The sequence below is a fragment of the Rattus norvegicus genome, chromosome 8 (genome assembly GCF_021556685.1).
Source record: "Rattus norvegicus strain SHRSP/BbbUtx chromosome 8, alternate assembly SHRSP_T2T, whole genome shotgun sequence".
Taxonomy (NCBI): Eukaryota; Metazoa; Chordata; class Mammalia; order Rodentia; family Muridae; genus Rattus; species Rattus norvegicus.
In genome coordinates, this window is record NC_141541.1 from 121,583,012 (window position 1) to 121,599,606 (window position 16,595).

General features: G+C 43.7%; 1 protein-coding gene across 50 annotated transcripts in view; it reads left to right on the plus strand.

The window, feature by feature from the left end:
- Clasp2 (cytoplasmic linker associated protein 2) overlaps nucleotides 1-16,595 on the plus strand; it is a 181,493-nt gene that overhangs the window by 163,103 nt on the left and 1,795 nt on the right. For all 50 annotated transcript variants that reach the window (XM_087560097.1, XM_087560099.1, XM_087560105.1 and 47 more), the window contains 5 exons: nucleotides 2,868-3,096; nucleotides 5,373-5,566; nucleotides 6,842-6,970; nucleotides 8,703-8,909; nucleotides 14,038-14,154. In XM_087560097.1, coding sequence (XP_087416223.1) covers nucleotides 2,868-3,096; nucleotides 5,373-5,566; nucleotides 6,842-6,970; nucleotides 8,703-8,909; nucleotides 14,038-14,154 — 876 coding nt within the window. The remainder of the gene's footprint in view (nucleotides 1-2,867; nucleotides 3,097-5,372; nucleotides 5,567-6,841; nucleotides 6,971-8,702; nucleotides 8,910-14,037; nucleotides 14,155-16,595) is intronic.

The window sequence follows — 16,595 nt, forward strand, 5'->3', positions numbered from 1 at the left end:
CCCAAATAATCAAAAGTATTAGCTTGGAAAAAAATAAGTAGGGGAAAAAAAAAAAGACAGGAGTGGAAGGCAGTCGCAGCATATGAGTTAATCATTGGCCTGAACCTTGAGCCTACTAGATTATGCTTCTTAGCCACACGAGTCTCATGGTAGAAGTTTATGTTTTCCCTATATTAATTATAGTAATAGCAGTCTGCACCATCAGTTTATGTGGTCCAAACAGAATGTTATAACCTACTTATCTGACATGTGATACTCTTTGTTATTTAACTGGTTTCCTTTGCTTCGGTACATCAGTAGGTAAGTTTTCCTTCTGCCTCTTTCCTTAAGCCATCCCTTCATTCCTGTTAAGCACATATCCTGTTGCTCAGTATCCACAAGCTGCAGTATTTCAGCACAGGAAGGGCTGTGCTGCTCCAAAGGATTCCCCACCTGCCTTTTCTTTCACTTCATTTTCCCTGGACCATAAAATGGTTGTCAGAAAGTCTTACCACCCACGTCTAAGGTTCCCTGTCCTAGACCTGCATGGATTTGCTGCAGCAGTAGTAAAGAATGTTATTACTTCTTTGAAAATATTATATAACCAAGGCTGTGCCTCCAGTAGCGCCAAGAGCAATGCTTGGTTTATACTGGGTGCACACAGACTGCATAAAGGATGGAGGATGTGGGGACGGTTCCCAGCTGCCAGCGTGGCCTGCAGTCATTCCGTTGATGCCGAGGATTGTGTCTCTGGTGATAATGCTTTGGATGTTAGTATTTGTATTAATATTGGTGTTTGGACAAGGGTGTTAATGAATCTCAACTCTATTAGCATCCTCTTTTTTTGTTTTTGGTTTTTGTTTTTTTTTTTTTTTTATAGATTTATTCATTATGTTTACAGCGATCCACCTGCATGTCTGCCTGCAGGCCAGAAGAGGGCACCAGATCCCATTACAGATGGTTGTGAGCCCCCATGTGATTGCTGGGAATTGAACTCAGGACCTCTGGGAGAGCAGTCAGTGCTCCTAACCGCTGAGCCGTCTCTCCAGCCCAATTAGCATCCTCCTAAAAGTTATATTTCCCATTAAACCTTGTCCTTTGGGAAGAAAAGGGCATAGAAATAAAACCTGAAAGTTGCTACTAAAGTAGTTCATTATTCAAAGGTAGTATAGAGTGGCAATTTGGAAAAAAATGTTTTATTGATTCTTTGTTGGTTTCACATCATGCACCCCAGTCCTTCTCATCTCCCTGTTCCCTTATATCTGCCCTTTACTCTTGCAGCGCCCCCTCCAAAATAAAACACGCACACAAACAAGTATGGAAAATGTCAGGGAACTGTAGTGTCACAGTGTGTCCTACAGTGTATCCCTCTGTCTACACATCTTCACATTAAATGGTTATCGCAGTGAGTCATTGGTCACAATCACTATTGGATCCTCACTGGACCTCTTCCCCCCATAGCATGGAGACACAACCTCAATTATGCTTCCATAATGAAGGTCTCTGTGTCTTCAGCTGGCGTGGAGAAGCGGTTGCTAATGTCTATGTTACTTGGTTGAACCATTGGCAAGGATAACATCATTGCAAGCAACACTGTGATGGTTTTCTTGCCTCTCAGCTATGGTTTCTTCAAACTTTCTCATTTTGAATATATATTGTGTTATATATTTTTATAATATGTTTGAATATATATATTGTAACCGTGCTGGTTGCCACTAATTTCTTTTTAAAGTATTGTTACCTTTGTTTGTTTTTTTAAATTTTCTTAAAAGCCTGTGTACTTGTAGAAGCCAGAAGTGGGTGTCGGATCTCCCTGGACCAGGAGTTAAAGACAGTTGTGAGTCACCATGTAGGTGCTGGGAACTGAACCCAGCTCTTCTAGCCTGAGCTCTTAACCATTAAGCCATTTCTCTATGGCCTTAATTTTCTTCTTTAATAAAGGTTTGTTTGGGGGTTGGGGATTTGGCTCAGTGGCAGAGCGCTTGCCTAGGAAGCGCAAGGCCCTGGGTTCGGTCCCCAGCTCCGAAAAAAAGAACCAAAAAAAAAAATAAATAAATAAAATAAAAATAAAGGCTTGTTTGTTTATATGTATGAGTGTTTGGCCTGCATGCACGTGCACCATATGCATGCATTCTTGGTGCCCATGGAGGCCAGAAGAGGCATCTGATCCCCTGAAACTAGTATCAGATGGCTGTGAGCTGCCACGTGACGATAGCAAACCGCACTTGGGTCCTCTGCAAGAGCAGTGAGTGCTCTCGTCCACTGAGCCACTTTTCCAGTCCTATGGTTACCTTTTTTCTATTTTTTTTTTTTTTTGGTTCTTTTTTTTTGGAGCTGGGGACCGAACTCAGGGCCTTGCGCTTCCTAGGCAAGCGCTCTACCACTGAGCTAAATCCCCAACCCTGTAATTTTTCTTAATGTATGAGTGCTGTGTCTTAATATAAACCTGCACACCAGAAGAGGCCATCAGAGCCACCCTGTGGTTCCTGGGAATTAAACTCAGGACCTCCTGAAGAGCAGTCAGTGCTGTTAACCACTGAGCCATCTCTCCAGCCCTTGTTATTACCATTCTTAAATAGCCTCTTGAACATTAGAGAAACATCATTTGTTAGTCCTGTTTTTAAGATTAGCTTTATTTTATTCATGTGTATGTGTGTGAATGTATTCACTATGTGGGTTCCTATAGAAGGCATTGAGTCTCCTGAGACTAGGGTTCTGGGTAGTTATATCACTTAGTTCAGGGGCTGGGAATTGAACTCAGGCGCTCTAGAAGAACAGGAAACTTCTAAGTCATCTCTCCAGCTGCCAAGAAACATCTTCTTAGAGTATGAAGAAGGTATTAGTAATGAGATAACTAACTTTCTCTGTCCTCCTCTTCCTTCCATTAGGTATGCAGTGGTCCTGGGATGTCAGATCCAAGAGCAGGAGGCGATGCCCCTGACTCCAGCCAGCCAGCTCTTGATAATAAAGCATCTTTGCTGCACTCAGTGCCACTCCACTCCTCTCCGCGCTCCCGTGACTATAACCCATATAACTACTCAGACAGCATCAGTCCCTTCAACAAGTCTGCCCTCAAGGAAGCCATGTTTGATGATGACGCCGACCAGTTTCCTGACGGTACGTCAGGGGTTACAGTGCATTTTGGAGGACTGGTTTAGTGAAACAAGTGGATCTCTTTGCTCTTTTATTGTAACTCTTTAAAGCATCCGGACTTGGGGAATGGGTATTCGTTACTTGTTACTGAGACAAAATGTTTAACAACCTCTCCTTAAGGAGGCTTACAGTTTCAGATCAGAACCATCACAACCACAGAGGCATGGTAGAGGGAGCAGGAGGCAGCGACTCACATGATCCATGGTCAGGACACCCGTGAATCTAGATGCTTGCCTCACCTTCTCCTTTTTGTCACTGTGGAGCTCTGGCCCGTGGATGGTGCTCCCGTATTCAGAGTGGATCTTCCTTTTCATCTAAACTTCTCTGGCCCCAAATGTATGTTTCCATCATGATTCCAAATCTCCTCAAATTGGCAATATATTCACTTCACTTGTGGGTGTTTATTTATACTACTGAAACTGGCTTCAGTCTCAAGGTCTAATGGTTACTAATCTGCATAGCTGGTTGGATGGTTACTATTCTCTTAAGTAAATGTTCCTTGTCACCTCTGGAAAAGAATAGTTGTCATTGTACACTCTCCTCCTCCGATCACAGTAAGCAGTAAGGCACAGCCAGGAGACAGGAAACATGAAAGCACAGACTATTCCGAGTGAGGTAGATTTGTGAGGGTGGGTGCCAGACCCCCTGTAGCTGGGGTCCAGACAGGCGTGAGGTGCCAGTGCTCTCCCTAGGCCATCTCTTCAGCACAGGCTTTTTACTCCAGTCCTGGGCTGGGGAGCCACTCTCGCAGAGGACTTGAATTCAGTTCCTAGCACTCACTTGGTAGTTCATAACCATTCAGAACTACAATTCCAGGGCTCTGGTACGCTCGCTCTTCTGTCCTTTCAAGCATGCATGTGATACACTTGCACACGCTCAAACCTTCAGACACATGAAATAACATTTTAAGGAAGAAAAATCAGAGTTCCAGTGCTATGTGACCTTCTATGATAAACTTGAAATTCTCCCTCTCAGGGCCATACATGCTATGTATGACGCAGTCACACGTGCGTACACACACACACATACACACGCACACACACACACACACACACACACTAAATAACACTTTTTTGTAAAGACATAAACTAACCATAATTATGCATGCCTAATGAAGATTTTGGCTCTAAGTATTTATAAAATAGAAAAGACAAATCAAAATGCTTTGCCAAGACTGGAGGCACAGTTCAGCTGTGGAGAACACTCACCGACTGCTCTTGCTAAGGACCCAAGCTTGGTTCCTCGCACCTACATCAGACAGCTCACCATTACCTGCAGCCCCAGCTCTAGGGAATCTGATGCCATCTTCTGTCCCCTGAATGCATTTGCACACAGCTAGCATACGTACACACTCCGAGATGGACACACATACACATACCAATAGATAAAAATTGTAACTAAAACCCAGCCCCTCTTTCATAACAATTGGTCTCAATGTGACTCTGAAACATAAAGAAAATTATATTGGCCAGGTAGGATAGTAGGGTAGTATGTGCCTTTAATTCCACCAGTCACAAGGCTGAGGCAGGTGGATTTCTTGAGTTCAAGGCCACTCTGTTTTCTGTAATGAGATCCAGGACAGCCAGAACTACTTAGTGAAACCCTGTCTTGGATGGATGGATGGATGGATGGATGGATGGATGGATGGATGGATGGATGGATGACGAGTTAAAAATAAAACCTTTATTTTGACTCTTTTCTAAAATTTAAAAAGCAAACCTAATAGCTCTAATTGATAGTTGCTGTCCGCTGAAGCATTCTGACCCATGGAAGGAATGATAGGATTAGATTATCAACAGTTTTGACTCCTAAACTAATTGCTTCAGAGGCAGTCAATGAATGGCTCAGCCCACGGTTGAAAGATTGCTGGAGAAGCTGACGGTGATCAAGCTGTAACCACTTAAGTCACTGGGAGTGGAGTGTGCAGACACAGCCTCCTGGGGAAGTGCTCGCTCAGCAGCATTAGGAGGACAGTGCAGAAGGGGTGCAGAGGGGCCGAAGGAGTGACTCTCTCACTGAGGTCTGGGACGGGTACTCCGGGATCCTTGCTCTGTCCTCTCAAGTGGTTTTGTAGTTGAAAATGTGTAAAGCACATTGCTGATTCGGGGATGGCAACTGAAAATTAATGTTTGTTCTTGCAACCAATGATAATTGTGCCTCTTTGTGTTCTAAAGTCATCGTCTCCATACCTCAGAGTCGTCCAATACAATTACAAAATTCATATTTTATCCTTTTGACAGATCTCTCCTTAGACCATTCTGACCTAGTTGCAGAGTTGTTGAAGGAGCTATCTAACCATAATGAACGCATAGAAGAAAGGAAAATTGCCCTGTATGAGCTCATGAAGCTGACCCAGGAAGAATCGTTCAGTGTTTGGGATGAACACTTCAAAACAATATTATTGTTACTGCTTGAGACCCTTGGGGATAAAGAGGTAAATTGCAGGATATATAAACTGTATTCTGCCTGCCCTGCTGAGTATTCATTTATTTCTATTTGGTGGAGGACTAGGAGTCACACCCAGGTCCTTCTCAGCCCTTGTTACCTGGCTTACCTGCTGATCAGCGTATGCATGCTGATGGCATGATGGACAGATGGACGGATGGAGCGAGTGGTGGACGGAAGGAGCGAGTGAGTGAGTGGTGGACAGAAGGAGCGAGTGGTGGAGTGACGCTCCACTGCTGGTCTCTGCATATCATTCTCACTCTGAAGTTCTGTTTCTTTCAAACATTTTTAAGAAGTTCCTGGTACTTAGAAGGAGATATGGTAGACTGTATCCCACAGAAAAATGAGGAATACTTGTACATATTTAAATATGTTTTCAGGTGTAAGAATTCCTTTCATCATCAAATGTTATTCCTTTACTTATTTTAGTCCCAGTGAAGCTGAGCACTTAGGAGGCCAAGGCAGAAGAATCGCTGCAGGTTCGACAGCAGCGTGGGTGTCAGGGCGACCACCAAGTCCCGCAGCCATGTGCAGGACTCGCTGCAGAGCCTGTACTTGTCTGAATTTTAGCTTACAAAGCATACAATTTTTCCTTTTCCTTTTTTCTATCTCATTTTTGGTGCCTCACTGTAAAGTCATGGGTTTCTCTTCTCTTCTCCACCTCTCTTTTTTCAGTAGGTTCCAGAGATTTTAGCTTGCCTGTCCTATTTTATTTTGTTTCGTTTTTCTCTCTCAAACTCTGATAATATGGTCTTTAATATGGTCTTAAGCATCAAAAGACTAGAATCTTTCTTTTTTGAATCTGCATGTGGGACTCGAGTGCCTACTGCTCTTGAACCAGACCCACACTGAAGGCCAGACCCCGCACTGGACCACTCACGGCTGGCTCTGACTCCAGTTCCACATCCTATGCCGCTAGCCCCTGAAGGCACCACTCGCATGCACAGAAACAGACTTACAATTAAAAATGAGATATTGATGGAGTAGCAAATACCTGTAATCCCAACATTCCGCAGTTGGAGGCAGCAGGATTACAACTTTGGGGCCAGCCTGGGCTTCATCGCAACTTTAAACCCACCCTGTCTCCCAAGAACAGTAACAAAGGCAAAAGTGATTAAAGAGCTTTCAGCATAGACGGTGCACTGTGCACCATGTCCATCATACAGTGTCCCTCCTCCCAATCTTACGATGCTTACAGAAATTGAAGATGTGGAAAGATTTTGTACCATCCAAATATTAAAGCCATTTAAATGTTTCTTCTTAGCCTACAATCCGGGCCTTGGCGTTAAAAGTTTTAAAAGAAATCTTAAGGCATCAACCAGCAAGATTCAAAAACTATGCAGAGCTAACTGTCATGAAAACATTGGAAGCACATAAAGATCCTCACAAAGAGGTGAGTGACCAGCACGCTCAGCGACTGTCGCATTATGATGATGATGGGGTCACATGAGCCGTGGAAGCACTTCCCAGGAAGTACTCTGGTGGGGAGGGGGTTAATTTTATTTATCTTGTATGTTTGCATGTTGATGTGTGTGAGCATGTCAGTCCTTTCCTTGCTCCTTTATGTGTCCTCTGGGAATTGAACTCAGGTCACCAGGCTAGTGTGACAAGCCCCTCTACCTACTGAACCATCTCGTGTCCTTGGTTTTGCTTGAAGTTCACTATGTGATCTAGCTGACCTCAAAGCAAATCTCTTTCCCACCCCATTCCCACCCTGTCCCACTCCACCCGCACTTCAGTTTCCTAAGCGCTGGAATTGCAGATGTGAGTGGACACTTCCAGTTAACAGTGCCCTGCTTAATCATTTCCTGTGTAAAGCCTTGCTACTTGATACAGTGCTTGATTAAGATGTGAGCATGGGGCTGGCCAGTGGAGTCAGTCAGAAGAGTACGCATTGCACAAGGCTGAGAGCCTCAGTTTAATTCCCAGAACCCACATGAAAATGCTGAGTGTGGTAGTCTAGTCTAATCCCAGGTCCATCCCCAAGGTTGCTGATTAGCTGACCTAGCTGAATTGGCAGATTTCATGCTAATGAGAGGCTCTTTCTGAAGAAATAACCTGGGGACTGGCAAGATGAAAACACTTGCTGCCAAGACTTATGACATGCATTTGACACACACAGTAAGAGGAAAGAACCAACTCTTGCAAATTATCCTGAGACTCCCATATACACCCAGGGATACACACATACATACACACACACACACACACCAATATAATTTAAATTTTTATTTTGGAATAGGATGGGTGACTTCTGTGGAATGTCACCATCTCTGGCCTCCACATACACATTTGTGAGCATGTGCTATATCATGTAATACATGGAGACCAAGACCATCCCATCAAATATGTCCAGGGTAATTCATCCAATTTCACTTTCTCCGGGTTGCTTTCATTTTCTAAAAATTCACCAGCCTGCACTTTCACACAGCAATAAGAATTTGCTGTTTAAATAACAGATGAAAATAACAAATTATCATTTTTTTAAAATTTCTTTTAAAAGATTTGTTTATTATTTAAAGTACACTGTAACTGTCCTCAGACACACCAGAAGAGGGCATCAGATCCCATGCCAGATGGTTGTGAACCACCATGTGGGTGCTGGGATTTGAACTCAGCACCTCAGAAAGAGCAGCCAGTGCCCTTAACTACTGAGCCGTCTCTCCAGCCCCACAAACTGTCATTTTTGAGTGTGAATCACCTACAAGACCTTTGTCTCTCTTACAGTTTTACTCAGTAGAATAAGAGCCGTGTAAACCTCTTCCTTACTTGATGCTCTTGACATTTTCTTTCCATACAAAGCACAGTGGGCTCTGCTCACCATTACTGCCTGCATTTAAAAGTATTCATATTGCCATTACATGAGATAAAGCAAAACAAATAAATGCATAAAACCATGGGACTGTTTTTGCTAACAGTGAAAGAACTTAAGGAAGAGAGACAGACAGTGGAGCCCAGTGCTGACAGCTCTAGACAGTTGCTAGTCTGATCTTAGCTCCTTTCCTGTGTTCATCTGTTTGCTGCAAGATTTTCAGTGCAAACCCAAAGTATCAAGTTAAATGCTTAAGGAAATCTGTGCTTAGGATTTACATTTTTCTCCTAGCTGGCTTTCCCTTTTGTTCTAGGTGGTGAGGTCTGCTGAGGAAGCTGCCTCCGTGTTGGCTACTTCCATTAGTCCAGAGCAGTGCATCAAAGTGCTTTGTCCAATCATACAGACTGCTGACTACCCAATTAATCTGGCTGCAATCAAAATGCAAACAAAAGTGATAGAGAGAGTGTCCAAGGAGACCCTTAACCTGCTCTTACCAGAGATCATGCCAGGTCTAATACAGGTAAGCTGCAAGGCTCAGACACGTAGCCAGGATGTGTGTGGCCTTCAGTTATTCTACATGGGTTTCAGGCAACACTAGTTGCACAATCAAGTCTGCAGTGCTCAAGACAAAGATGTTGCTTTGCGGGTGTAGGTGGGTCGATTTACCTATGGTACAAAATAGGTAGCTTAAAGGTGCTACATATCGATCTCTGCAGTACAGGATTTGCTGGTGTTAAATATGTACCAGAGTGTTGCATAGCCATCACTACTGTTCATGGTCACAACTGCTCGTCATTCTACACTAGAATTCTGTACCTACTAAGGAGTAAAGTACAGTTCGCCTAACCTCCATCCAGGTTCCAGTATCTTTATTGTTTCTGATTATTATAGATCTTTCATATATGTAAAAACCACAAATATTTGTCCTCTTAATAATTTGTAGTTTCATTAATTTTTTTTTCTTTTTTCTTTTTTTCGGAGCTGGGGACCAAACCCAGGGCCTTGCGCTTGAGTTTCATTAATTTTATACCAGATTTTTACTCCATCTTTTAGGAATTTCCATGTTTATCCATCATTAAAGTAAATGTTTGGGTTCTGCTTTTCTTTCCGCTCTTTATTACTGTAACTATTATAGTACTGGTGTCCATCGACCAACAGAAATCTATTGTCACATTTATCTTGAAAGTGATGGGGCTGGAGAGATGGCTCAGCGGTTAAGAGCACCCGACTGCTCTTCCAGAGGTCATGAGTTCAATTCCCAGCAACCACATGGTGGCTCACAACCATCTGTAAAGAGATCCGATGCCCTCTTCTGGTGTATCTGAAGACAGCTATAGTGTACTTATATATAATAAATAAATAAATCTTTTAAAAAAAAAAAGTGATGATACTGATTAACACCATGGATGTGCTGTGACCATGACTTTGTCACTTATCCCAAGCAGATAAACGTTTTAGCAAAAATGGGATTGTATTTTGCAGTATAGCTACATACTGTAAAACTTTGTTAATATTCTAAAATGTAAGTTTAGCAGCTGAACAGTACCACATAGTGTATATATTGAGTCTTTTTAAAAGACAATCGGTAGTTTATTCTCTTGCTTTTATAGTGCTTTATTTTCTACTTTACCCGAGCTTTATTGCTCACGGTGTTTGCACAGGGCTGTGTGTGCTTTGGTAGTAAGCACGGCCTGTACATGGTATGTAAACTTTATACACAGCGAGTGCTGAAGTAACATTTCTTCAATGAAGCCTTGGGATGTGCAGCTGTTATTTGCCCAGAGCTCTGCAGCTCCGGGTTCCCTCGCTTGCTTACTTGTTTGTTTGTTGGTGGTTTTGAGAGACAGGATTTTACTCAGTAGCTCCATGCTGACCTCAAACTTGTAGCTGTCTTCCTACCTCAGATTCCCAAGTGCTGGGATTATAGGCTTGTACCTAAATCTATAGGTATGTGCCTCAATTCTGATTAGTTCGATGCAAAGCCTTATGATACATAACTACTGAGAACCAATCAGAAGAGCACAAGAACTGTGGAGTGAATTGAAATTAGAGTTTGTGTATTACAAACCTTTAAAGTTAGAGTATATAGGTAGTAGGGCTAGAACAAAGAGCAATAGCAGTGCATAGCATTTGACTATCTGTGCATGATTCACACAGAAATTATCCCCGCAGCAGCCAGGATTGCGGGGAGGGGGGGAGGGGGTATGATTGAATGAATGGATGGACAGACACAGTGGTAAATACCTTTAAATCCCAACACTTGGGAGGTAGAATTATGTTCAGCTCCATGAATTCCTGGCTGGCTTGAGAATAGGAGAACAATTAGCTAGATAGTGGTGGCACATGTGCAGAGACAGAGGCAGACACAGGCAGGTTTTGAGGCCAGCCTGGTCTACCGGGTTTCAGGACAGCCAGGGCTACACGGAGAAACCCTGACTCAAAAAACAAAACAAAAACAAAAAAAGAATGGGAGACAAAAATTATAAATTCGTGGGGCTGGGGATTTAGCTCAGTGGTAGAGCGCTTACCTAGGAAGCACAAGGCCCTGGGTTCGGTCCCCAGCTCCAAAAAAGAGAACCAAAAAAAAAAAAAAAAAAATTATAAATTCGTATCTGGTAACAGCCAGAACATATGTAAAGGTATAATCTAACTTAACAATAAGAGAATGTTTTCAATGGACAAAGGACATTTCTAGGACATTTCGGTAGACAAGATACACAAGTAAAACAGCCAGCAAACAAGTGGAAAAGTTGGTTCTCATTAGCCCTTATGGAAATGCTCATCAAAAACACAATGGGAGGCAGGGGGGAGGGTGGGGTAGCATAGAGAGAGCTCAGTGGTTATAACAGTGCACATCTCTCCCTACTCACCCACCCCCATACACACACACTCTTTAATTATTATTCTGTGTATATAAGTGTTCTGTGATTGCATACGTCTGTGCACCACATGTGTGCTGATGTCTATGGAAGTCAGAGTCATTGGATCCTTGGTAACTGGTGTTTTAGATGTTTCTAAGTTACCATGTGGATGCTGAAAACAGGGACCAGGTCCTCTGGAAGAACAGCCAGTGCTCTTAACCACTAAGCCATCTCTCCAGCCCCTCTTGCAGAGGACCCAAATTCAGTTCTCAGCACCCATATCAAATTGCTCATTACCACCTGTAATTCCAGCTCCAAAAGGATCCAATACTCTCTCTGGCTGCGACAGGAGCTGCATTCCTGTGTACAAACTCCTTCTTAAACACACATCCACGGAATTAGAAATAAAAGTAAACTGAGAAAGGATGGAAGGAAAAAAGCAGCCACAGTGAAGGGCTGGTAAAATGACTCGGTGTGTAAGGCACAAGCCAGAGGACCCGAGAGCCCACATCAAAGTAGGAGAGATCCTGCTCTAAAACCTTGTTGTAGTTTGAGTAGTGGCCCTGAAGATACCTGATTCTACTGTAACTTATAGATGCTACCTTTTATGAATACTGTTTGCCAGTATTCATAAAATAGTGAGGTATGCTGAGGGTGAAGCAGCCCTCTTTACACTGCTCTCCACCTGCAGTCATAGGTCTCATAGTTGGGCGAGGCAAAGAGAGTTACACACATCACAGACAGAATGGAGAAGACAGTGAATGGAGACAGACTCACATGCAGTGGCCTGTAAGACCGGGAGTTTGAGTTTTAGATTAAGCTGTCACAGAGAAAGACCTCCCGATCATAGCTCTGATGCCATGCCTCCTAAGTTCCTTCACAAGTTTCCCCAACCAGAATGAGCCCATACCTCATGCAGCTCCCCAGCTGGCCCTGCCTACCGCCCCCTCCTCTTCCTCCCTCCTCCTCTTACTTCATGTGTTCTTGTTTTGACTTTTGAAACAGGATCTTACTATATATCTCTGGCTGTCCTAGAACTCAGCCATCTCTCTACCACCTTGTCCGTCCTTTTTGAGATTGAATTTCATATAGCCCACACTGGCCTTGAACTTGCTATAGAGTTTAGGGTGACCTTGAACTTGTGATCCTCCTGCCCTCTGCCTTCTCAGTGGTGAGACTAAAGTCGGGGGCCACCATACCTGTTTTTTGCAGCGCTTGGCACCACATCCCAGGTCTTGTGTGACCTAGACAAGCACAGCCCCAGCTGAGCTTCCTCCTCACTCCATCTTCTCCAGGGTCCCAACTAGCTTTCCTCCTTCTTTAGCTTCCCATTTATTTCTTCACAAAGTATTTTCTGAGTTTTGTTTTCCACCCAGCTCTCTCCTGACCATGGGGCTCAGGAGCTCTTCTAGAAGGGTCCTTTATATCTCCTGGCTCAGCATTGTTCGCCTGCTCACGTGGCAAGCCCTTCAGTATTCGAATGTCAATACAGTACTGTTTGAGGTTCTTACAGTTGGAAAGTCACCTGGTGGGAGGTGGTAGGAAGAACTAAACAGCATTTAGGTCTGAGTGTGCCACTCAGTGGACCTGAATTCATTCAGAGAAAACAAGCCTAAATTTACAGTACTATAGTGTAGTAAAATCGGGGTTATGCTAAATGGATAAAATTAATTCATATTATATAAAGATTATATAAATTGAATATTTATACCTTTATTATGAAGAATTTCTTTTAAAGAAATTGATAATTTTACTGTCCTTTTAGATAATATGACTTTAGTAGAGACGGACTCATAGCTTGGTAAAGTGTTCATGTATACGTAGTTAATACCTCCTGTTTTGCCCACCCATGGGATTTAATATTTCATGAATAAATGCCTAGGCTAGAAGCTTTGCTTCTTCCTGACCAACTCATAATTTAATTGTCCACTTATTCTATTCTAAATCATGCCATGTGGCTGGTCCTTAGTTCATGATACTTCTTCTATGTCTGGGGTGAATCTTCCATAGCTAACTCAAATTCAGAACACATACACACACCCTGCCCCTGCCTCCCCAATGTCCCGTCTTCTATCACTGCCTCAGCACATTGGCCAATAGCTTTATTATTTTTTTTTTGGACAGGTGATGCTTCCATAAAATAAGTTAAAGGATTCATTGTACATATATATTTAGATAATTGATTTTATATTTATGAATAGGATTTCTGTGGACTCTGGGAGAGAATAAGGGTGTATCCAAGCATAAGGGAAGTACATTATCTAGACTTTGTGAAGGTAATTTAAAGACTGGGGCAAGCTGGGTGGTGGTGGTATAGCCCTCTAATCCCAGCGGAGGCAGAGGTAAACATATCTGTGAGTTCAAGGCCAGCCTGGTCTACCAAGTGAGTTCCAGGACAGCCAGGGTTATACAGAGAAACCCTGTTGAGAGATGGGAGATTCAGGGGTGGGGGGATGGGTGGGGGGTGACAGGGAGGGCTGGGGCTAGGTTACAGAAAGGCCTGATAGCTCCTTACCAGGTGAAGAGCCGTCGCTCCTCCAGAGCTAATGCTAAAGAGGTTCTCTGGAGGGTCTTACAGGTGGGTGGGGAGGGGCAGGTGCAGGCCTGTAATTTCAAAGAAAGGAGGTGATAAGAACACTGGTGCAGTGTGAGATGGATAGAGAAGAACACTGTACCATTCCTTGTCTGAAGGGTGGAAAGTTGGTGCAGGTGAGAATACATTCATGTTAGACTCTCTTCTGGCCTTCCTAAACTGTCAAAGACACTAACATAACCTCTCTTCCTCAGGGTTATGATAATTCAGAAAGCAGTGTCCGGAAAGCTTGTGTCTTCTGCCTGGTGGCTGTCCATGCGGTAATTGGTGATGAACTAAAGCCACATCTCAGTCAACTCACGGGTAGTAAAGTAAGTCACCCTGAGCTCTCACACTAGCAGCCATGACACTCTGGAACTTACTTCTCTTTGCACATTACAGGGTAAACCTATTACCCAGCTCTCAAACTTCGCTGAGCCTTCTTTTGCCTTTATTTCTCCAGCTGCCTTTTAGCCCTTTCTGCTCCTAAAGAACTACAATCACTGACACCAACAGAGATGGGGATGATTGGGAGATGACAGCAGTTTCCCGCTCCCACACTTAAATCCTGAGGAACCACACACACACAAAACCCCCAGACTGTTCCATTAAGAAAAGATTGTTGGGGGCTGGGGATTTAGCTCAGTGGTAGAGCTCTTGCCTAGCAAGCACAAGGCCCTGGGTTCGGTCCCCAGCTCCGGAAAAAAGAAAAAAAAAAAAAAAAGAAAGAAAAGAAAAGAAAAGATTGTTGTAGTTATTCACAAATTACTTTATAGCTCCCAAAATGTACAACACTTGAAGCTTTGAGTTTCTTGTTTTGGTTTGTTTTGTTTGGGGGCTTTTTGTTTTCTGAGATGGAGTCTCACACTATAGTGCTGTTGATATCGGCCATGGCTGTGTCTGTGACAGACAGGACTTTATAACTTACCTCCTGTGTGGGCGGACTAGCTCAAAGCCACCTGTCTTGCCCTGAAGAGCCTCTCTCTGGACAAGAACTTGGCTGTTTTTTAAGCCTTCTCCCATATCCACCACTGAAGAGACTGCCAAAGTTTCCTCCACCAGTGCTACCCCAACGTGGCCCATAGTTGAATGGGGTTGGAGACTGATTAGAGGGCCCACCACCAACATAACAACCAGAACTTCATATTGCTGTCCTTCACTACCATAACCACCCCTACTCCTGTAACCAGGACCACTGCAACAGTGGCCACCGTCACCTCTCCTGTAGCACCTGTTGCAGCCACCTCCATTACTGTAGCTTCCTGTCCCACTGAAAATTCCACCATGGCCAAAATTACCTCTTACCCCAAAAAATGTCCAACACAGCCCAGAGTATCCAGGTCCACCTCCACGGTCTCCTTGTGATCCAGCAGACCACATCTCTTACACAGGAAGACCCTTTGTGCTTACAGTTTATACTCATTAGGATTCCTAAGCAGAATTTTTACCAACTGTCTCATCATTACAATTCAGAAAAACAAATTTTTTCCTTTTTCTACTGGGTCCTAACTTTGTGTTTCAATTTTGCCATATTTCTCAAGATAACCACCCCACCCCCGTTATCTGTCACACGCCCACATTCTCTTCACTGATAAGTGGGTGCTGTGACTGTACGTATGCCCATCAGCCTGGTGTGACAGAGTACACATTGCTGCCTACCCTCTGCACCCAAGCAGAGCCCCTGGAACGCTTTGTGTGGTCCCCACACTACCGTCTCTCAGTATGTTTCATTAAACTGTCGTCTGCAGTTCTGCAGCCGCTCTGCTTCCTGTGGATTGTGGCCTTCACTTTCAAGCTCTGACGCTTGATACTTGGAGGCCAGTCTTGGCTACATAGCAAATTACAGGCCAGGCTAAAGTACAGCTAAGACCCTGATTCCAAGAGCAGACCGACAATGATCAAACACTCTACTCCTCTTCTCTCCAGCTTTGTTGTCTTGTTTTGTTTGGGGAATCAGGGAAAAGAGCAAGTCTTCAGTGGTCAGACTCCCAGTGCAAGCTGCCCTTGAGTTTGCAGCAGTCAGGATGTCATCTTTGAGTGCTGGGTTACAGGTGTAAGCCACCACTCCCCCAGCTCCTTCTGTGGTTTTACTGTGACCCAGATTAACATGCAACTTTGATTTGGTATCTTAAACTAAAATTTTCTGGTTAATCCTAAAGACTTAAAAAAAAAAAAAAGTCTGTCTTACTGCACTAAGATTACGAGAGCTGGGGCTGGAGAGATGGCTCAGTGGTTAAGAGCACTGACTGCTCTTCCAGAGGTCCTGAGTTCAATTCCCAGCAACCACATGGTGGCTCGCAACCATCTGTAATGGGGTCTGATGCCCTCTTCTGGTGTGTCTGAAGACAGCAGCAGTGTACTTACCATAGATAAATAAATCTTTAAAAAAAAAAAAAAAGATTACCAGAGCTTTGGAACTGTTCTGGCCTACAGGATGAGAAGGAAGTACAGTGGTTGGATTATAGCTGAGGACAACGAACTGCAGACGTTTACCTGCATGTAGAGTTTTCCCAGACCCTAACAATTGTCGTCAATGTGATCGTATTTATATTCTAAGTTGCAAAAAGCCAAAATAAAAATAGACATGGGGTAAGGCATGAAACTCAGTTGCAGACTGCTTGCCTCACATATTTGAAGCCCTGTGTTCAGACCCCAGCATCACACAAACTGAGCAGGGTGGTGCACACCTGTAAACTAGCTGAACCCAGAGGGTCAGGCAATGGCGTCATCATCAGGCACACGGCCGATTGAGGACAGCATGGTCGCTGTCCCT